Source organism: Vulpes vulpes, unplaced genomic scaffold, assembly GCF_048418805.1.
Source record: "Vulpes vulpes isolate BD-2025 unplaced genomic scaffold, VulVul3 u000000657, whole genome shotgun sequence".
Taxonomy (NCBI): Eukaryota; Metazoa; Chordata; class Mammalia; order Carnivora; family Canidae; genus Vulpes; species Vulpes vulpes.
In genome coordinates, this window is record NW_027325810.1 from 984,566 (window position 1) to 1,007,378 (window position 22,813).

The 22,813-nt window shown below is 42.7% G+C and overlaps 1 protein-coding gene across 12 annotated transcripts in view; it reads right to left on the reverse strand.

The window, feature by feature from the left end:
• The window catches only part of AAK1 (AP2 associated kinase 1), a 163,843-nt gene that overhangs the window by 70,468 nt on the left and 70,562 nt on the right, over positions 1-22,813 (reverse strand). For all 12 annotated transcript variants that reach the window (XM_072746160.1, XM_072746156.1, XM_072746155.1 and 9 more), the window contains exons 3-4: positions 19,540-19,658; positions 847-955 (exon numbers count right to left, since the gene is read on the reverse strand). In XM_072746160.1, coding sequence (XP_072602261.1) covers positions 847-955; positions 19,540-19,658 — 228 coding nt within the window. The remainder of the gene's footprint in view (positions 1-846; positions 956-19,539; positions 19,659-22,813) is intronic.

Below are 22,813 nucleotides of genomic sequence, written 5' to 3' on the forward strand. Positions count from 1 at the left end.
CGTAAGGGTCATTCCAGAATAGGCTGAAATTACTGGTTACCATCACACTGTGGGGACTGACAACACATTTAATTGATGGACAGAATCTTTAAAGGCAAGGCAAATGTCAGTGGAAGTAAGGGCGATTATAAAACAGGGCACCAAACAGTGAGAGGGTGACCCCAGCTTCTCAGAGGCAGCTGCTGAGGCCAAAAAAGTCAAACCTCTGAACTGGCTGTATGAAATGCAGTCAACTCTGAATCGATTCATACTACAGTCTGGATTTCCCAAGATAAACGTTGCTTGAAACTCCAAGCTTTCAACCACTTAACTTCACTGTTAACAGCAGCATCGTTTGAATGTAGCCTTACTGGCAATTACAGCTTACAAGCAAGGAGAGGAAAGGTCATTTCCATTAGACGAAAAGGATTATTTTCCCCCATAACACAAGGATGGCGGTGTGGGTGGAGAAGAGAACACAGAAGGGAGGGAGTGGGGAGGCTGAATCGTTGCTGTGGTCCATCTGGAGTTGGGTCTTTATGATGTGCCTTCATCGCTTGTTTTAAAGCATCACAAATAACACATTCATTCTCACCCTCATACATCCTCATTCATACACAAGCGCCAAACCTGCCCAAACCTAACAAAAAAGGGAGTTTCGTATTATCCACCACTTCCGTTTGCCGTCCTAAGAATAACCAAGAGGAGACAGCAGGCTCTCTATCTTCTGGCCTCACAGTTGGCCCATCTTTAAAACCAGAATGATATACACCACGGCATGGCGCACAGGAAGTGCGATGACCCCCATGCCCTTGACAGTCCAAGTGCCCGAGCAGCGGGAGCTGCAGGTGTGGGTCATACACTCACCCCTACAGAAGTCCATCAGGATGAGCACCTCCCATACATCACCGCTGCTCACATTGTTGATACTGGAGTCGATGTAACCGACAATGTTCTTGTGCCCCGACAGGTCTCTCTGCAGAGAAGAGTTGAGAAATACGGCATTAGTTACCAACACCAATAGAGATGGAAGGAGCCGGTCAGTTCCTCCGGCACGGATCATTTACATACAGATGACCTTAACCGCCATGAGAGCTAAGACTGAACAGGACGGTCAAGAGCAGGTTTCCAGTGCTCTCTGAGATTCAAGGCCAGATCTTCAGTAAACAATTCTGGAATCCTAGTAAACCACAGCACTCTCCTGAGCGAGATTCTAGAACCAGAGGCACACAGGGGGCCTACTTGCTCACTCAGCCATCAGTGCTCCAGGAAGCAAACGTGAACCAGGAGCAGACGCCCATCTCCAGAAGTACCAGAGTCAGAGCCAGACAGGATGAATTATTTAAATGCGTGAATTTTTAATTCAGAAAAATGAAACTGGTGTTGTGTTTTTTTTTTCTTTCCTGGCTGTAGGTGACAACTGAGTTCAACATGACTTTTAAATTATTTGTACTGTTTTTCTCCCTTTAGCAAATACTTGAAAAGAATAACTGCTTTATTACAGAGTTTTGGACAGCCTGCAGTGGCGTCCAGACCTAAACGTTTTGCTCATAATTAAGCCTCTCAAGCCAACCGAATGGAATATGGGATGGGTCATGTTTCCGGCTCCCTGGTTAGAACTGCATATGCTCTCCTGGGGCTGCTTATGGAATTCACTTAGTCAACAAATGTTTATTGAGCACTTCCTATGTGTCAGGTCCCACTTAGGCACTGGAAGGTGCCTTACATATCTTGGTATAGTTATTTCAATATCCATAGAGGCAAATCTTTGTAATGATGATGTTTAAAATTCAATGTCATCAAGAACTAAGTTGGGGGAAAGAAAAAGTGAGCAGGCCAGGTGAAAGGATTTTGACACAAAAGCAAGATAAGATTTAAAAAACTAGTCTTAATGAATTGTTTCACTTTTGTTTAAAAAAAAGGGGGGGGGGAGTGGAAAAGTAAAGTGGTTCTGAGTTGCCATACAAACGTAACCGTTTAGACCATTAAAAACAGTAACTACCCCTACATAAATGAGAAATCTGGCTGCTTAGAGTGACACATGAAGTCTCTTTTAATCTGAAGTCATATACCAAAACAAGAAGAAATGTCATAATATCAAAAGAATATATCTGAGCCCTGAACACTGAAGTTAAAATTCACTAGAACCTTCCCCTGAGTGAGGGAGTAAGAAGGAAGACAGTTGCTTCAGAAAGGTAGACAAAAATAGAACTGTGACCACTGGAGCCCAAGGCAAGAGCAGTTTCAGGGAAGGAAAGAGGGGGGTGGTGAGGGGAGGGTGGAAACGGACTCACAAAGAGTTGAGCTTATAAAGCTGGAGACTACAGAGGAGTCTTCTGGAACATTCTGTGCTTCATGGAGGAACGGCACTGCCAGGAGGAATTCTTAGGATGAGAGAGAACTGAGCATGGGAGAGTTGAAGGAGCCAAGAGCAGCAATGGTCGTGGACAGGAGGGGATGAAGTCCTGCAGGAAGAAGGCGTGGGGACTGAGGGCCTGGTCTTAGAAAGAGGGGCCGGAAGGAAACAAGGATGGATATGCATATTGGTTTCCAGCTGGAGAAAAGGGAACTTCAATGAGTTCCGTTCTATTGTTCTGTTTTTGGGTAGAGAGCACAACCACGTTTGCAGTCTAAGGGAATGAGAAAGAAGCTTGATGAGAGAATTAAAAGGCTCAGAGCAACTACTCTGGATGACAAAGGAGATGATGAGGCAAAAAAAAAGCAATCTCTTGAGTTCTCCACAACAGAACGTGATTTCAGGGTTCATGTCTTAGAGGCCCCTTCTTTCCCCCGGCTTTTTACTCTCATCACCAACTCTTCAAAAACTTGATTTCGTTTACACAGTCATGGAAGGAGGAAGAACTAGAGAGAAGTTCTTGAAGCCAAAATAGAAGAGCAGAAGATCTAATGTGTGCAGGAAGAATCAAAGACTAATGTTTCCACATTAGTAATTTGTCTACATTTAACTGTTTGTAAAAGACTCAGCAATGCTACCTCTGGTTTGTCTCACCCCAAGAGGAATAATAAAGAATTAGGAAGGAGAAAAAAAAAAAAAAAACATGTGATGGAGCCAAGAGGAAGAGGTCAAGAGCTATTAGAGGACCCACACTGGATAATTAACATCTGCAGATGGCATCCTAGAATAGTTGCCAAGCTGTGTGCTGATCAGTTCAAGTCCAAATTCCTGTTCATTTTGTCTTCTGCAGAGTTCCTGAGATGCGTCCAAGCAGAAAAGAGCTCCTCTTGGGAGGGGGACCCTGGCTCTTACTTTTAACAACATCTCAGATTTTAGAGTAACACCTCACCAGTCGGCAACTGATGGAGAAGATCTATTTGAATGGCTGTGAAATGCAGAAAAGGTCAAGAGAAAATCTTCCTGCAAAGTGAGACTGACACTGCAGGTGCACTGCCCGTGTCACAGCAGCAGTGGCTGGAGGAGGCCCACGCGTGCCCTGGCTGGCATAAGTCCAGTCCCAGGCTTGGAGAACAGACAGGGATACAGAAGTGTGGGGTGGGACCCCCATGGTCCTGGAGCTCAGGGACTCAGGAAGAGGCAGGATGCAAGGAGGATGCCTGAGGCCCTTGGCTACAACCATTATTTGGGGGCATTGAGATAAAAGTCTTTATGATGAGCGTAAGTCAAAACCTGATTTTCAGGGGAGTAGGAAATGTTCAGCTAAATTATAGATCAGATTGGTTTGATTGAAACAGTGATGATTCTAAGGAGTGTGTATTGTCATTTAACTATTTTTAGGTTATCATGGCACAAGACTAATAAAGTACTGATGTAAACATGTTATTAGAAAACCTGCTTTAGTAAGTAGATATTTTATTTTTTTTGTTTTTTTTTGTAAGTAGATATTTTAAATGATTTGTAGTTCCCTTATTAAGATCACATTTAACTGCTTGAAGTGCTAAAAAAACTTTCTTCACAAATACATGCAGAAGCTGCCATGTGAAAATCATGCCTTCAACCCAGATTGTATAGGTCATCACAAATCTCAAGTTTATCTGGGGTTCCTAATTAATGACGCTTGTAGCACAAAACAGTAGTCTATCCCTATCTTCAAAACTCCTACAGCCGCAGGGGATCCCTGGGTGGCTCAGTGGTTTAGCACCTGCCTTCAGCCCAGGGTGTGGTCTCAGAGTCCCAGAATCGAGTCCCAGGATCGAGCTCCCCGCAGGGAGCCTACTTCTCCCTCTGCCTGGGTCTCTGCCTCTTTCTCTGTGTCTCTCATGAATAAATAAATAAAATCTTAAAAAATTCCTACAGCCAGAGAATTCCTAGTTAAAAGAATCTTAAAGCCTTTACAAGAAAAGTGAGGACTTAATCCCTAAATACATCTACTAAAAAGTTTATATATAAATTCAGGAAAACAAAGAAGATAGCATTCTAAAGAGCCTATCAGTAACATGTCACCTGAAAAAAGTAAAAATGAGCATGGTTTATGACTGATTTCCCTACATTATTTGCTCAGGTCACACCCATCCTTGGAATGTCAGCGCGATACCTGCAAGTTCCCAGTGATGACAGTGCTTGCACAGGCAATAGATTATTAAGTTTTCAAAGACACGATTTACCTGCTTGGCCCTCCATTCAAATATCCAACACTTTCTGATTTTATGATTCAGCACTTGTTGCTGCTTACTTTTGGGATCACACCACGGTTCCACGGAACCTGTTAGGCAAAGTTCAGCCTCTTTTTCCGACTTAAACGCAGTTCTAAGGACTGAAACGTGTTTATTTCTCCTACTGGCTGCTCTGTGAAAGTCTTCTGCCTTCCTACTCTTTGCCCCACCTTTCCTCAATAACTCTGCGTTTCCTTTATGAGTCTCGTCAAGGAGTTACAGGCAAAGCGAAACATCAAGTCCAGTGCAATAGTGAAAAGAAACTCTGAGATCTCGGCCGGCCCCTGGTGTTCCACCGAAGGCCAAGGTGTCTGGGCTTTTGCTACGTAGAAAGTCCCAAATACTCTCTTCCCACAATCACATGGACTCTCCCTTTCCTGGGTCTTACTCATTAATTAACCCTGCATTTACTGCATAGATCTTTAAAGTCATCTAAAATCTGATTTAGAATCCTGCTGCTCAAACTTTAATATGCATATGAAGCACCTGGGGGTCCCGTTCAAAAGCGGATTCTAATGCAGTAGCTCTGGGAAAGGGACAGGATGCTGTTCCTCAGTTTAAAGTAGAAAGATCCAGAGCAGTGCTACTCAAAACTTGGCCCACAAACAGGTGCTGGCTAGTAAACTGTTACCAGCCCATAAGGAGATAAGAAGCTTGCTCCAGGACATAAATCAATTAAGTAACTAAGCTGACTGGAGATATTTTACCCAGGAGGAACGCAGTTCCTTCATTTACATTCTGGCACAACATCCTCTGAATGGCACCCACACATTTACAGCCAATTGATTTTTGACAAGCGTGCCAAAACTATTCAATGAGGGAAAGACTGGTCTTTTCCAAAAGTGATAACTGGGACAGCTAGATATCTACATGCAAAAGACTAACTTAATATCCCAGCCTCATATTATATACAGAAATCAATTCAAAATGGACCAAAGACCTAAAAACTCTCCAAAGAAAATATCTATACAAAGCTTCACGGTGTTGGATTAGGTAATGGTTCTTAGATATGACACCTGAAGCACAAGCAAACAAAGAAAAAAAAAAACCAAACCACACTTCACCAAAGTCTTTAAAAATTTGTGCTTCAAATGACACTATCAAGAAAATGGAAGACAATGCAAAGAATGAGGGGGAAAATATTTGCAAATCTTACATTCAGTAAGGATCCAGTATCCAGGCTATATAAAGAACCCTTAAAACTCAACACTAAAAAAAACAACATGATGTAAAAATTGGCAAAGGATCCAAATGGACATTTCTCCAAAGAGCATATACAAATGGCTGGTAAGCACATGAAAAGATGCTCAACACTATTAATTACTTAGAAAATGCAAATCAAAACCACAATGAGGTATCACTCTAAACCACTAGGATGGCTATAATAAAAAAAACCCAGAAACAATAAAAAATGTTGCCAAGAATGTGGAGACTGGAGCCTCCACACATTGCTGGTGGAATGTAAAACAGTGCGGCTCCTGTGGAAAATAGTTCGGCGTTCTCTCAAAAAGCAGAGTTCCCCTGGACCCAGCAACTTCACTCCTGTGTATATGCCCAAGGGAAATGAAACATCATGTTCACACAAAAACTTGGACACACATATCCTCAGCAGCACTGTTCATAATGCCAAAAAAGCAGAAACAACCCAAATGTCCATCAGGATAAACAAAATATGGTATACGCACACAGGGAATGTTACGCAGCCACGAAAGGGAAAAAAGTACCCATACGTGCTACCACGTGGATAAATGAGGCACTCACACATGCTGCTACAGCATGGCTGAACCATAAACTTCATGCTAAGTGGAAGAAGTCATAAGAGGCCATATATTACATTATTCCGTTTATAGGACATGTCTGGAATCCCGTAACAGAGAGCAGACTGATGGTTGCCAGAGACTGTAGCAGGTATGGGTGACTGCTAACAGGTATGGGTCCCCGTCTGAGATGATGAAAAAAAATGTTCTGTAATCAGATACGTGGTGTTGGGTAAGTGACCCTGTGAATATTCTACAAATCACTGAATGATATTGAAAAGGGTAATAAACACACAAGGGCGAAGGGGAGAAAAAGAAACCAATGTCCTTAGAGTAGCACTGATCTAGAGCCCTCAACAGCTTGAATCGTAATCCCTGCTGGAGCCTTCTGACAAGTACTTTTCTTAGAATCAATGTCATTTCTTTGGACCCTCAGCCCAACTGCAGACAGCCTGCAGTGCTGACGAGTTCTTCCTGACATCCAACTGGAAATGTCCACCTCTTGTGCCTACACTCTTCTCTTCAGAGCAGAAAGAGCCAAGTCTTCTTTTCCACTTTCTAAATGATTGAAATATTATTATTTAGACTCGGAATTTTTTCTTCCCTAAGTTAAACGTACCTAATTTCATCGAGATGTTTTCTCCTTACATCACTACTAAAATGCTTCAGTTTGTCTATCTCCCTTTGACAAGAATGGCCCCAGGAAATGAATGGAATTCTTCAGGTGTGGTGAAGCGACTCATGCAGAGTAGACCGGCATTATCACCTACTATTAATTTTATTAATGTAGCTAAAAACGGCATGTTTTTCTTTTGGCGGCTGCATTACATACACATTCATATTGAGTTAATTGACCACTAAAATACTTAAGTCTTTTTCCACTTACACTGCTTTAAATCTCTGCCTTCCCAGAACTATGCTTGTAAAGTTGTTAAAATAAAATGAAAATCCAAGTGTATGACCTTGCCTTGTTATTTCATCTCATTAGAATCAGTCCATTGCTCCAATTCATACGGATCATTTTGGATCCTGATTCTATTACCCAATGCAGTGGTTATATCTTACAATTTTGTATTAGGTACATAATTGATAAGCGTGTCTAATCTTTAACCAAGTTACTTGCTAAATGTAAGATAACATAAAACTAATGGTAAGCTGCAGGGCTTTTTTCTTAGAAGGTTTCCTCCAAATTAATATCAAACCACTGGTCAGAAAGCATTACACACACACAGCAGCTATGACTCCTGGCATCCAGCCTAGACTCTCCAACTTGCTCACAGATCTCTGGTGAGTGTCCTTACCCAAGTGATACAACCCACAGACACTGCAGGAACTGTGCACTCTCCTGAGCTTCCTATCCAGAAACCTTCCCCAAAAGGCCATGAGGTTGATAGGACATGGCCTGCTCTTACCCAATCTGAAGATCCCTGCTTACTTGTCCAAGGGACTACAAAACAGCTTAACATTTTATTTTTAAAATAAGTAATATTTAACATTCAAAAAGGGAAATTATTTTTTCTTTTTTTAAAAAAAGCATTTATTCATGAGACACACACACAGAGAGAGAGAGAGAGGCAGAGACACAGGCAGAGGGAGAAGCAGGCTCCATGCAGGGAGACTGACGTGGGACTCAGTCCCCAGACCCCAGGATCACACCCTGGGCTGAAGGCGGCGTTAAACTGCTGGGCCACCCGGAGATCTCTGGATATTATTTTCTACTCTAGTACTCATCCCCTATAGGGAAGACTCCCCATCTCTTTCCCTTTCTCCCATTCACCCTCTCTCTCTCTCTCCTCTCTTATCCTTTGAGGGTGTTGTTCAGGCAAATCCAAGCAGTATATACTGATGTATACACACACAACACACACACACACACATACACACACACACACCATTTTCTTACACAAAAAATAGCATCAAAGCATCTTTGTAAACGACCTGTTCCAGATTCTTGTCCTCTCTCAATCCTGATGTCCCTACTGCGCACAGTCTACCTTCCTCCCTTTTAGGAATATGGAAACATTTTCCTCCCTCAAACCTTCTGATATCTCTTCTGTTGCAAGCAAGTCTTCAAACATCACTGGTGGCAGGCAGCTCAGTGTCCTCACTGTCAAGCTCACTGCAGATGTAATCCATCTGGGCCAGGAGATGTGAACACAAAATAGCACTTGGCACATCTTGAGCTTCAGTTCTTATCCCTTTAAGTCTGAAGATAATCTTTTCCTGCCTTTAGGTAAAGGAATCTGAAGTCCAAAATCCAACTTCCAATTGTCTATCAGAAACCAAAATCGCTTTGGTTCCATCAGGGCACACATCCCAGGTGCATCAAAGGACTCATACCATACTCTGGTAAGTGGTACACAGCATTTGTCAAAATAAAATGTCTCAGGCAGCCCGGGTGGCTCAGCAATTTAGCGCTGCCTTCAGCCCAGGGCGTGACCCCGGGGTCCTGGGATCGAGTCCCACACTGGGCTCCCTGCAGGGAGCCTGCTGCTTCTCCCTCTGCCTGTGTCTGTGCCTTTCTCTTTTTCTCTCATGAATAAATAAATAAAATCTTTAAAAAATAAAATAAAATGTCTCTAGTGAAACCACTCATCATTTGTGAGTCTGAGTGGGTGCAACATGCACATCCTTACTCTGCCACAAGTACAGAGATGACTCCACTTCTTTGATCACTAACATACAAGCCTCAGCACATTATAAAGCATGTTACCTCCTCCCATTCCTTTCACAATTCTGACCTGTTTGAGAGAGGTAGGGTTAGAGTATGGCCTCCATCTGACAGAAGTGTGAGCCCAGGAGGGTTAAAAACATCATGCAGGGTGATCCCTGGGTGGCGCAGCGGTTTGGCGCCTGCCTTTGGCCCAGGGTGCGACTCTGGAGACCCGGGATCGAATCCCACGTCGGGCTCCCGGTGCATGGAGCCTGCTTCTCCCTCTGCCTGTGTCTCTGCCTCTCTCTCTCTCTCTGTGTGACTATCATAAATAAATAAAAATTAAAAAAGAAAAAAAAGAGAAGAGACTAAAGTCCCCAGTGGAGGAAGGAACTCTGTCTTTAGGCTTCCTCAGGACTCAAGACTGCAACATTTACTCCTGCAGGCATTTCCAGCTGGCCTGCCCTGCAGATTTTGAACTTGCCAGTCTCCCATAACTGTGTGAGCTCATTCCTTAAAATGAATTGCTCTCTGTATATACATGTGTGTACACACGTGTCCACTCGTGTGCACACACACACACTCCATTGGTTCTGTTTCTTGGGAGAAACTAGACCAATACAGAGGGATATACTCTATTTATGAATGAGAACAATTTTCTACCAAATCATAAATTATAAATTTAATGGGATTTAAGTCAATCTTTGAGTAGGATTTTCATGAAATTTAACAAAATTAATGGTAAAGAGTTAAAGGATCAAGAAAAACTAAGAATTTTGAAGAAGAATATGGTGGGGATATTAGTCCTAGGTTGCTAAGGCTTAGCATAAAACTGTAGAAATTAAAATTGCAGGGGCGCCTGGGTGGCTCAGTTGGTTAAGCTTCTGACTCTTTTTTAATTTATTTTTTATTTTATTTTTTTTAAGCCTCTGACTCTTGATTTCAGGTCAGGTCATGACCTCAGGGATTTTTAATTTTGGTGTCCATGTGTTTATTGCTAGTATGTAGAACACCAATTTATTTTTCTTCATTCATTCATTTTAGAGAGTCCCGGTACATGGAGCCTGCTTCTCCCTCTGCCTGTGTCTCTGCCTCTCTCTCTCTCTCTCTCTCTGTGACTATCATAAATAAATTTTAAAAAATTAAAAAAAAAAAAAAAAAAACATCACGCAGGGCTTCTGATTAAAGTGGTGGGAAAAAATTTTTTAAAGCAAGTTGAATATTTGTTTTTATCTCTGCTTCCTTCTAAAGCCTTACTAAATGATGTAAAGAGTTTGTTTTGGTTTTTTTAAAGCACAAACTGAAGACTTCCATTTCCAGGAAAATGGAGTGGATTTGCTTTTTCTTTTCTTTTTTTTTTTTTTAAGATTTTATTTATTTACTCATGAGAGAGAGAGAGAGAGAGAGAGAGAGGGAGGCAGGGACACAGGCAGAGGGAGAAGCAGGCTCCATGCAGGGAGCCTGATGTGGGACTCGATCCTGGGTCTCCAGGATCACTCCCTGAGCCGCAGGTGGCACTAAACCGCTGGGCCACCTGGGCTGCCCGATTTGCTTTGGCCTCTTCTTCCAAGTATAACTAAATACTTTGGACAGTAGTATATATTTTAAAAAGCGTAATAAAAAGGTTCTGAAATGTGAACAGAAAGCAGACTGCCTAGAAACTCTGGAACCCATAGAATAAGATGGTGGTGAGCGGCCTACGATTTCTTTTTGTTCCATGTATCCCAGACTAGACACTGAAGCAACTGGGGAGTTAAAAACACCAATGGGTTTAAACAAAGAAAGCCCCAAGAGAAGCCTGCTCTCTCTCGACAAACGCAGGAAAGGGTCACTACTCTATTCCAACCAAAAACCACAGAAAAAACCTGCAGCCCCTCCCTGCAGACATGCCAGCAAAAGCCAAGTGAGGAGCCCAGCCTTCTGTCTTCACCCACACACTAGATATATGTACATAATAAATTAATATAAAAACACAGAATATAAAACACAGAACATATATACGTAGCATATACATTAAATATATTTATAACAAATATAATACATAACTAATATGCATAACATTAATTAGAATATTTTAAGTTATACAAAGAAATGGCCAACAAATACAGGAAAAGATTCTCAACATTACTAAGCATTAGGAAAATGCAAATCAAAATCACAAGGAGATAACACTTTGTGTCTGTTAGGATACCTTTATGAAACAAACACACACACACACACAAAAATAGCAGGTGCTGGCAAGGATGTGAAGATATTAGAATCCTTGTGCACTGTTGGTGGGAATGTAAATTGGTACAGCCACTGTGAAAAACAGAAGGTTAAACATAGAATTACCATATTACCCAGCAATCCCACTTCTTGGTGTATATCCAGAAGAATTAAAAACAGGATCTTGAAGAGATATTTGCACATCCATGTTCACTGCAACATTATTCACAATAACCAAGGTGTAGAAATGTCCACTGATGGATAAATGACTAAAGAAAACGTGGCATATTTTTATAATGGAATATGACTGGACCTTAAAAATCATTTCTACGATATGGATGAGCCATGAGGATATTATAGTAAGTGAAATAAGCCAGTCATAGGAGGACAAACATTGTACGATTCCACTTACATGAGGTATATAAAAGAGCTAAACTCATAGAAGCAAAGAGTAGAATGGCAGTAGTTGTCAGGAGCTGGGGGAGGGGGAAATGGAGAATCGTTATTCAATGGGCATAAAGTTTCCGTTTAGATAAATTCTAGAGATCTGCTGTACAACACTGTGCCAACAGGTAATAATACTGTACACTTAAAAATGGCTAAGATGGTAAATTTTAAGTTATGTGGTTTTGACCACAATAAAAAAATTATTTTTAACAGTTAGTAAAATTAGGGACATCTAGGTGGCTCAGTTAGTTAAGCATCTGCCTTCGGTTCAGGTCATGATCCCGGTGTCCTGAGATCAAGCCCCGCGTGGTGCTCCCTGCTCAGTGGGGAGCCTGGTTCTCCCTCTGCCTCTACAGCTCTGCCTGCTTGTGCTCTCTTTCTCACTGTGTGTGTGTCAAATAAATAAAATCTTAAAAAAAAAAAGTTGGATTACAATTAATATAAAATAAAAATTTAAATATTGGCTTAGAAACAAAAAGAAATCTTCAAAATTGAAGTAATAATTGCTTAGTTGATAATCTATGAAATATATCCAAGATGAGTTGAAAATTTATACCCACACAAAACCTGCACACAGATGTTTATAGCAGCTTTATTCATAATTGCTAAAACTTGGAAGCAACCAAGATGTTCTTCAATAGACGAATGGATAAGCTATGAAGCATCCATACAATGGAATATTATTCTGCTCTACAAAGAAATGGACTATAAAGCCATGAAAAGACATGGAAGAAACTTAAATGCATGTTAACGGAAAGAAGCCAATCTGAAAAGGCTACACAATGAATGACTGCAACTATATGATGTTCTATAAAGGCAAAACTATGGAGACAGTGAAATAAAAATCAGAGGTTATAGCTGGGGGATTTGGTGGGACCAATAGGCACAGGCAATGTCTGGGGCAGTGAAACTTCCATATGATACAATAATGGTAGACACATGTTATTCATTTGTCAAAACCCGTAATACAATACCAAACTCCATGCACAATACCAGAGTAAACCTAAATATAAACTAGGAACCCTAGGTGCTAATGATGTCAAGGTGTCAACTCCCACCTCAAGTACCTAGGGAAAGAAGAACAAAATAAACCCAAAGCAAGCAGAAAAGAAATAATAAAAATACAAACTATCACAACCAGCCTAATATAAAATGGATAATTTGAAAACCCTATAACTATTAAGGAAACTGATTTTGTAACTTAATAGCTGCCAAAAAAGAAATCCCCAGGCCCAGATGGTTTCACCAGAGAATTCTAAAAAATGCTTAATTAAAGAACAAACACCAATTCTACAAAATCTCTTCCAAAAAACAGAAAAGAAGGGAACACTTCCCAACTCATGTTATAAAGCCAGAATTAACCTAATGCCAAAACCAGGAAAAGCTTAATAAAACCCCCAAAACTACAGCCTATTATCCCTCATGACTATAGATGTAAAAATTCTAACCAAAACATTAGCAAATAGAATCTAAAAATACATAAAAATAATTATAGACCATCCCAAGTGGGGATTATTGCAGGAATGTAAGCCTGCTTCACTATTTGAAAATCAGTCAATGTAATCTATCATATTAAAGCTAAAGAAGAAAAATCACATGAGCTTATCAATCAATGCAGAAAAAAATATTTGACAAACTTCAACACCCATTAATGATAAAAACTCAGAAAAATAGGAATAAAGGGAAACTTATTCAAATTTCTTTTTAAATCTGTTTTTAAAAACTACAGTTAAGCTTATGCTTAATAGTGAAATTTTTTTTCCTCCTAAGATTGGAAAGAAGGTAAGGATGTCCACTCACTATTCTTATTCAACACAGTATTGCAGATTCTAGCCAATGCAATAAGGCTAGAAAAGGAAATTAAAAGGATACAAATCAAAAAGGAAGAAATAAAACCGCCTCTCTTTGTAGGTAACAGAATGGTCTATATAGAAAATCCTAAATAATCTAGAAAAAAAATTCCAAAGCTAGTAAACAAATTTAGCAAAGCTATAGAGGATAAAAGATAAACATAGAAAAATCAATTGGTTGGGGCACCTAGGTGACTCAGTCAGTTAAGTGTCCAACTCTTGATTTCAGCTCAGGTGATGATCTTAGGGTCGTGGGATTGAGCCCTGCATCAGCTCCACACACAGCTGGGAGTCTGATTGAGATTCTTTCCCTCTCCCTCTGCCGCTCCCCCCTACTCACACTTGGGCTCTCTAAAATGAATGAATGAATGAAGAAAAATAAATTGGTGTTCTACATACTAGCAATAAACACATGGACACCAAAATTAAAAATCCAATACCATTTATAACCACTGAAAACAAAACCAAAAACCTATGTCTAAATCTAAGAATGTGTGATGTTAATGAAAAAAATCAAACTTACAAATAAATGGAGAGATGCACCATGTTCATTCATTGGAAAACTAAACAGAAAGATGTTAATTCTCTACAAATTCATATATAGGTTTAATGGAATTCTTATCAAAATACTGGTAAGGCATTCTGTAAACATTATTCTAAAATTTATGTGAAAAGACAAAAAAAAAAAAACTAAAGTAAAACAACTTTAGGAAAAAAAAAAGTAGGAGGAATCAGTCTGATCTCCAGACTTATTATAAAGCTACAGTAATCAAGGCTGTGTGGTGTTGGTAGAGGGATACACATATGGATTAACAGCAACAGAACAGAGGAGGGTCTGGAGATGGACCCTCACAAATATGCCAAACTGATTTCTGACAAACATATTCAATGGAAGAAAGATAGCCTTTTTAACAAAGGGTGCTGGAGCAAACGCATAACCATAGCCCCCCCCCCAAAAAGACCTAAATATAAGTCTCATACCTTATATAAAAATTAACTCAAAATGGATCACAGACTTAAATGTAAAATGTAAAACTATAAACTTTTTTTTTAAAGATTTATTTATTTATGATAGACATAGAGAGAGAGAGGCAGAGACACAGGAGGAGGGAGAAGCAGGCTCCATGCCGGGAGCCCGACGTGGGACTCGATCCCGGAACTCCAGGATCGCGTCCTGGGCCAAAGGCAGGCGCCAAACCGCTGAGCCACCCAGGGATCCCTTAAAACTATAAACTTTTAGGAAAAAAAGAAATCTTCAGAATCTCCAGAATCAAGAGGTAGTAGGCAGGGTTCTCAGAAATGACACCAAACACATGTCCCAGAAAAAGAAAAACAAAACAAAACAAAAAAACCCCAAACTAACTTCATCAAAATTAAAAATCAAACCAAACCAAAGAGAAAGGCCTTAGAAATTAAAAAGGCTGACAAATAAAAAATTCAACAGGGTGGTTGGAAAGTAAAGCTAAGGAAATTTGCTGGAATGTGTGTGTGTGTGGGGGGGGGGACCCAAAAGGAATGAAAAATGAAAGGGAGAAAACAAGAAAATTAATAAATCAATTCAGGAGAACCAGTATCCAAAATAACAGCAATTTCAGACAAAAGGAAGACAGAAAAGGAAATCACCAAATAAGACAAGCTAAAATTCTTCACAGTGCAAGACTAGGATCTCTAGTTTACATGGGAACACCACTTATTAAGAAATAATAAATGCATCCAGCAAGGTGCATCATTAAGATATTTCAGAATAGGGGATCCCTGGGTGGTGCAGCGGTTTGGCGCCTGCCTTTGGCCCAGGGCGCGATCCTGGAGACCCGGGATCGAATCCCACGTCGGGCTCCCGGTGCATGGAGCCTGCTTCTCCCTCTGCCTATGTCTCTGCCCCTCTCTCTCTCTCTCTCTGTGACTATCATAAATAAATAAAAATTAAAAAAAAAAAAAGCTTCTATTTAAAAAAAAAAAGATATTTCAGAATGTTGTCAACAAAGGGGAGACTGATACATTTCTAGGGAGGAAAAAAAAAAATGGGTCCCACCCAAAGGCCCCATATCAGAATGACCTCGGACTTCCCACACACAACAATGAAATAAAGACAGTTCCAGGTCTGCGAGTTCTCAAAGTCGTGCCTAAGGAAGCTACCACAGGATAAGCTCCACCAAAATGAGGAAGTAAAACAAACAAACAAACAAACAAAAAAATGAGTCAGGAAGTCTAACATAAGAGAAAAAGCAGGGCAAAGGGAATGACTAAGAAATTCCAAGGTAAGAATGTAAATCAGGCCTAGAGAGCAAGGAATCCAGATTTCCTGAGTTAGGAGACTGAGATTTCTTCAAGAAGATAAAATGGACAGAATATGTAAATGTATTCAAAAATATTTTTAAAAAAATAATCACTTATACAGCCTATGGAGAGTTCAGGGTCAAATTGCTGGAAAGTGGGATCCCTGGGTGGCGCAGCGGTTTGGCGCCTGCCTTTGGCCCAGGGCGCGATCCTGGAGACCCGGGATCGAATCCCACGTCGGGCTCCCGGTGCACGGAGCCTGCTTCTCCCTCTGCCTGTGTCTCTGCCTCTCTCTCTCTCTCTTTCTCTCTCTGTGACTATCATAAGTAAATAAAAATTAAAAAAAAATTAAAAAAAAAATTGCTGGAAAGTACACAGAAAAGACAGACCAAACAATCGAAGAAGATGATCAATTCCAGTGAACACAGAGTCATATGGAAAAGGAACAGTCACGCTGGGCCGCCAGGAGGTCCCCAAGAACGGCGTCCTCACACCTGTCCAGACGCGACTGTGACCAGCTCAGCGCCCACCCGGCGGCTGCCGGAGCAGGTGGCAGGTGCGCGTGTGCAGGATGTGGGGGGCCGCGGGCGGCGGAGGAGGCGGCCAAGGCCAAGCGTTTGCTGTCCCTGCTCCACCAGGCCGCGGGTGCGGGAAGAGTCAGGAACCAGCCCTAGAGCGGTTCTCAGGACCGTCTCCAGTGACCCGACCACAGGCGCCCGCAGGAGGGGCCCTCGGGGAGCTGCCCCACGGGCGGGGGAACCGTTCGCCCCACCGCGCACTTAAGTCCTGAAAAAATAGAAGCTCAAGACACAACAAAACAGAACCTTGCACGGGAAGGCGCGTGGCCGGGTGTGCCCGGTGCCAGCCCGTGGGCCTGCGCCCCCGCCTCGGCCCCCCCAGCCCAGCGCGGCCTGCGCCGTTGGGTCTCTGAGGCCTCTCGCAGCCAGAGGTCGAGTGAGGGGCCGCGCCGGGCCGGGGGGTCGGCAGGGCCGGGGGCAGAGGCAGCCGGATCCCCGGGGGGCGGCGGGCGAGGCGAGCGGGCGCCCCGGGGGCCAGGGGCGCGTGGGCCGTGGGGAACTTGGCTCTGCAAGGACAGCAACGCTTACTCCCCCCAGTAAGCGGGGCCTCCTCCGTTGGTCCCCGCCTTCCGGAACCTGGAGCAGGACCAGGCTCTCTGGAGCCCCTACAGCGCCACCTTCCCCCAGTTCGCGGACCTTTTTGTTCTTTACAAAAGCATCAAAACCGGGCGCACCCAGGAATCCTCCCTCCAGGTGAATATTCGCATCTGATGTTACCATGAGTCATACCCTCCTCTCACCCAAAGCCCATCAAACACAGCTGCTCCCTGAACAACAGGAGTTCGAACTCCGTGAATCTAGACGCATATTTTTTCCTTAAATACAGTACACTACTGTAAATATACTGCACCATATCTTTTCCTTCTGACTTTCTCTTTTCTTTCTTTCTTTCTTTCTTTCTTTCTTTTTTTTTAAAGATTTATCTATTCATGAGAGACCCAGAGAGAGGCAGAGACGCAGCAGAGGGAGAAGCAGGCTCCATGCAGGGAGCCCGGTGCGGGACTCGATCCCGGGACCCCGGGGTCACGCCCTGAGCCAGAGGCGAACCCTCAACCACGGAGCCGCCCAGGCGTCTCTCTTTAAGTAGGCTCCACGCGGGGCTTGAATTCACGACCCTGAGTCAAGACCTAAGCTGAGATGAAGAGTTGGATGCTTAACCCACCAAGCTGGCAGGCAACCCCTTCCTTAAGATTTTTCTTAACGTTTTCTTTCCTCTAGCTTCCTCTATCGTAGGAATACAGCCAGAACACACACGCAAAATATGCGTTGACTGTTTACGTTATCAGCAGGACTCGCGGTCAACGGTGGGCTACTAGCAGTTAAGTTCGGGGGACAGCAAAAGTAGTATGAGGATTTTCGACTGTTCAGGGGTCAACACCCCCCCCCCCCGCCCCGTGTTGTTCAAGGATCGACTGTATTTACTTTACGTCAAGAAGTCTGCTGGAATATAAAGTTTTCGATTTTAAAACACCTTCTGGCAGCAGAATTACTTATAAGATAACAAGATAAGCAATATAATTGGCATAAACCAAAGTACTGTGGAAACCCAAAGGGATAAAAGACTATTTACGGGGGGGTGGGGGAGTGCCTGAGTGGCTCAGTCAGTTAAGCCTCTGACTCTTGGAAGTGTGGGAGGTTCAGCTGGTTAAGCATCTGCCTTCAGCTTAGGTCATGATCCCAGAGTCCTGGGTTCAAGTCCCGAGTTGCGCTCCCTGCTCAGCGAGGAGCCTGCTTCTTCCTCTACCCCTGCCCCCACTTGTGCTCTCTCTCACACTCGCTCTCTTTCTCTCTCTCAAGTAAATAAATTTCTTAAAGATTTTATTTATTTATTCATGAGAGGCACAGAGAGAGAGGGCAGAGAAGCAGGCTCCATGCAGGGAGCCCGATGTGGGACTCGATCCCTGGCCCGCAGGATCACACCCCGGGACGACGGCAGGCACTAAACCACTGAACCACCCAGGGATCCCCCTTTTATTTATTCACTTTTTTTAAAGATTTAAAATTTTTTAAAAAAATGCCTCCATCTCTTGATTTTGGCTCAGGTCATGATCTCAGGATCATGAGCTCGGCATTGGGTGTAGAGCCTGCTTAAGATTCTCTTTCTCCGGTGTACCCCCCCACCCCCGGCTCTGCCCACTGCTCACACTTGCTCTCTGTCTCTCAAAAAAAGAAAAAGAAAAAAGAGACTTTAAGTTTCTTAATGTATAATATCAAACAGAACTGAAAGCAGAGACTAACAAACTCCCACATACCCACGCTCCGCTTCGATCGTAACCCTTTGCCAATTTGCTTCTCTTCTAAATCTACTCATTACTTCAAGACATCATGTTATTTCACCCATAAATATTTCAGCATCTACTCTAACGGATAGGGACTCTTTAAACGCAGTATGAACCTGAGTTGTGAAAACGAAGTTTTTAAGACGTGAGGTATGATTAACATATAATAAAACCTACAGCTGTTAAGGTGTTCGTTGCGTTCTAACACTTGTGCAGCCCTGTGTACCCACTACCCAAAACAAGATACAGGACATCTCTATGGCCCAGAAGGTCCCGCATGCCTCTTTCTGGCCAGTTTCCCACACTCAGATGACCACTTCTCATCTCTGTTACCACAGATCACTTCCACCTGTTCTTGGACTTTTATAAATGGAATCAGAGGGTATATATGAGAAAGAGGTTTCTAGTTCAAAAAAAAAAAAAAAGGGAAAACCATTTCTGGAGCAAAGAACTGCACGTGTAAAATATAAAGGTATGGGAGGGTATGTTCACAGAACGCTGAGAAGCTCCAGAGGGATGAACACCAGGACCGGTAACTGGTAGTAGACAAGAGTAGAGAGACAGGGAGAGATGGGGCTCCTGGATTAAACTCCATAGTTAGTTCTGGGAATGATGTTATGAGATAAACTCTTCCCAATGCACAAACACTTCTCTGACCCAAAAAGCTGGTCAGGCCTCCCAATGTGCTCCTTCCTCCTCAGCCCTCCCGCTAAGGGTGACCGAGATGGGAGAAGCATGCCATACCCCAGGTCTCTTCATTCTCATCTTGTGCTGAGGCTCCGCTGCCATCTCAGGGAAGGAACAAGCCTCCCCAAGCCCCCCGACATGTTAGGAGAGGGGACATTTTACACAAGTAATCCCACGTCTGAGGGGCAGCCTTACCATTATCTGGATCTCTCTCTTGCACACCTGGAGATCATGCTCATTGTTGACAAACATGCGTTTCAAGGCACATTTCATTCCATTGCTTGTCCTCACCAGAAACACGATAGCAAATCCACCTGTGAGGGAAACACACACATACAAGCTCTTTTGAGTCGTGTTCAAAAACTCAGTGAGATAACCAGGGTGCCCGTAGCTTTGTGCCGTCACTGTTAATGGTACTGATGCCATCATCAGCCAGACGCAAGGGCTGGCCTGGCCTGGAAGGCACTCCTCGCTTCAAGGGACTCAGAGAGGTTACTATGGGACTGGGGGGCAAGAGTCAGAAAAATCGTTCCTGAACACCTGTATCAGGAAGAAAGAAGAACAGTAACTATCTTGCAAAGAACCTGCAAATAAACAGATGAAAGAAAAAATAACTATATTCCAACCACGGTCCTAGGCACTTTGAGCTTTTATTTGATTCTTACTACAATCCTATGAGGCTGAGTATTATTTTTCCCTTGAAGACAATTACAAGGCTCAAAGAGATTAGATTCAACCAACTTAAAAACATATTTATAAGTCCAGCACTTAACCCAGAGAGGCTTGGAAATTATTTTTTTTAAGGATTTATTTATTTATTTATTTATTTATTTATTTATTTATTTATTTATTTATTTATGATGAGGCAGAGACACAGGCAGAGGAGGAGCAGGCTCCACGCCGGGAGCCCGACGAAGGACTCGATCCCAGGACTCCAGGATCACGCCCCGGGCCAAAGGCAGGCGCCAAACTGCTGAGCCACCCAGGGATCCCCAGAAATTATTTTAATAATTGCTATAATAGCTGTCAAATTCAAGGAGCTTTCTGTTCCTCCTCATCCTTCCTCAGCGACCCACCTCCCCCCAACTCAGATCTACCAACCAACCTTGAGGGCTCCTCCTGCCTTTCCTACCTACCTCATGGGCTGTTGAGAAGACACAAAATACAGGTACGAAAATGCTCAACACAGCAGACACCAGGAAGGTATGACTCCATTCCTGGGCAGGTGTTTTCATGTTCACACCAACTCTTCTCTTAAAGACACTCCAAAATTCATTAAAAAAAAAATTTATAGAACACTAGCAGAAACTCTTAAATGCTGCAGACTGGTTACACCTTAGCAGTCCACAGATTCTTAGAACTCCTTACTTCGATATCATTCCCCAAACACTGGATGAGGCGCTCAGTGCCATCGCTAACAGGGGTTAATAAAGAGGTAAGGTGCAGCAAAGCCGTCAAACCTGAAGGCTGTGGGATAGGCAGCAGTTAGACGGGGCACTTAATCCACCTGTCTGCTCCTACGCCATCATAATTTAGCTTGAACTACCCCGTGTATTGACCCTGGGTAATAAATAGGTAGGTAGATAGATGATAGATAGATGATAGATAGATAGATGATAGATAGATAGATGATAGATAGATAGATGGATGATATAAATCAAGGCTCTTTTTTGCACAGAGGTGATCACTAATTGGATGGAGAGGAACACAGAGGGGAGCCACCAGTGTGGGAAGCGGAGCCGAGGCTCTGGTGTGGTGTGGTGTGGGGCTAGCAGCCACATGCAAAATCAATGCTGAGCAAACGCGGGGACTCTAGATCTGAGACATAAGACTTCATCCTGTTTAATCTCTCTACCCCCTCTGAGGCTCAGCGGCACTTTGATACCTGTCTGCCGAGGTCCATGGTCATTTCCTAGTGAATCCTCACAAGGTGTATTCTTCAAGTCTGCTTGTATATAGGTTTCTGCAGCTTGCAGCCGAAGACAGCCTTAATCCTAGAGCACTCTTGCATGCTTTCACACAATCCACACATAATTCTGTGTTTACAAAAATGTTAATGGGCTCAAATGTTCCAAGTGTGCATTTTGATAATGTTTACCAGATTTTTAGTCACAAGTCAGGTAAACACTAAGATCTGCCATAAAATCTTTAATTTCCATGGTCATTTTGAGTATTTGTGTCTCAGTAACATTTCCGATTTTCTTGTAATACTTTGCAGTCGTTTACACTGCTCAAATTGTCATTTTAAATCTAGAAATTTACTTTAAAAATGTGTTTAAAACTCTACCATGTATTGAGAAGTAGAGGTCTTATGACACACATGCCCACAAAGTCTCAATTTTAAGGTGCACATTTTTTTACATTTGTATTTTTAGAGTATTGGAATTTTTCTTGTAATATGTATATTTAATGCAGTATTTAATCTTTCCCCCATAAGTTAGTAAATTCATGATGTGCCTTATTACCAGTCAGAATTAGAAATGCTAATATGAATTATAAAATGTCTGTGTGTGTTCGTAATTACCTCATAAACAGTCTGAGTATTTGTCTTATAGGTATTTGAATTTTTAAAAAAAAATCCTGTATCTATAGACTTTGTATCAGTAGTGCTCCTAGAGAGCATTAAATCCAAGCATTTTGCTTTATGAGCAGACGAACAGAGCGAGGCTTAGGAGTCTCATGGCTAATTATGCAGAACCTAGAATGTTATCACTCTGCTGACTGTCCAAAAAATGTTCTCTCCAACCTACTTGTCTTAAAGAAAACCCGTGTACCACCCCCTTGAGATAATGAGGAGACATCTGACAGTGCTGTAGAGCACGAGCTGGGAAGGGCCCTTTGTACAGTTTTGTGATGCGCAGAACCACCGAAGGGGAAGGGCCGGGCAGCCCTTTCAGAAGCAGGTGGATGATGCAGCAATTTGAGATAACTGCCACCAGATGGGAGCAGTGCAGTTTTCTTTGCCAGGCGGCAAGATGACCTTTCCAGCCTAAACTGAAGAAACGTGGCAGATGCCTGCCTACCGCAGGATCCAGGCAAGCACAAAGGGCCGGGACGAGCCAGCCAAGATTCTCAAAGCCTGGGACCATCACCGATCTAAAGGCAAAGCAATGAAGCTGTTCGCCTAACACAGAGGGAACCACGTTATTTAGCTTCTACGCCCACCAGGGGCTTGTCTGCAGGTGAGAAGTCAGAGCTCCTTGATCATGAGATCAAATTCAAAGCCTGCTAGGATTTGTCAGTCTAAAGATGTTGGTCGCTATCGATGCGTCGCTGGCCACGTAGAGACGTAAACTGCTCGGTTAGCGAGAAGAGGGGAGACGGCACCACTCAAGGCACTGTCCTAGTGCAGGCCCAGGGCCATCGTACCCATCAGGGTAGGAAGACTCCCGGCCACAGCCAAGCACAGTTCAGGCTGTCAGACTGTCAATAGAGATGCTCAATTCCGATTGAGTTGCATCCCAAGACC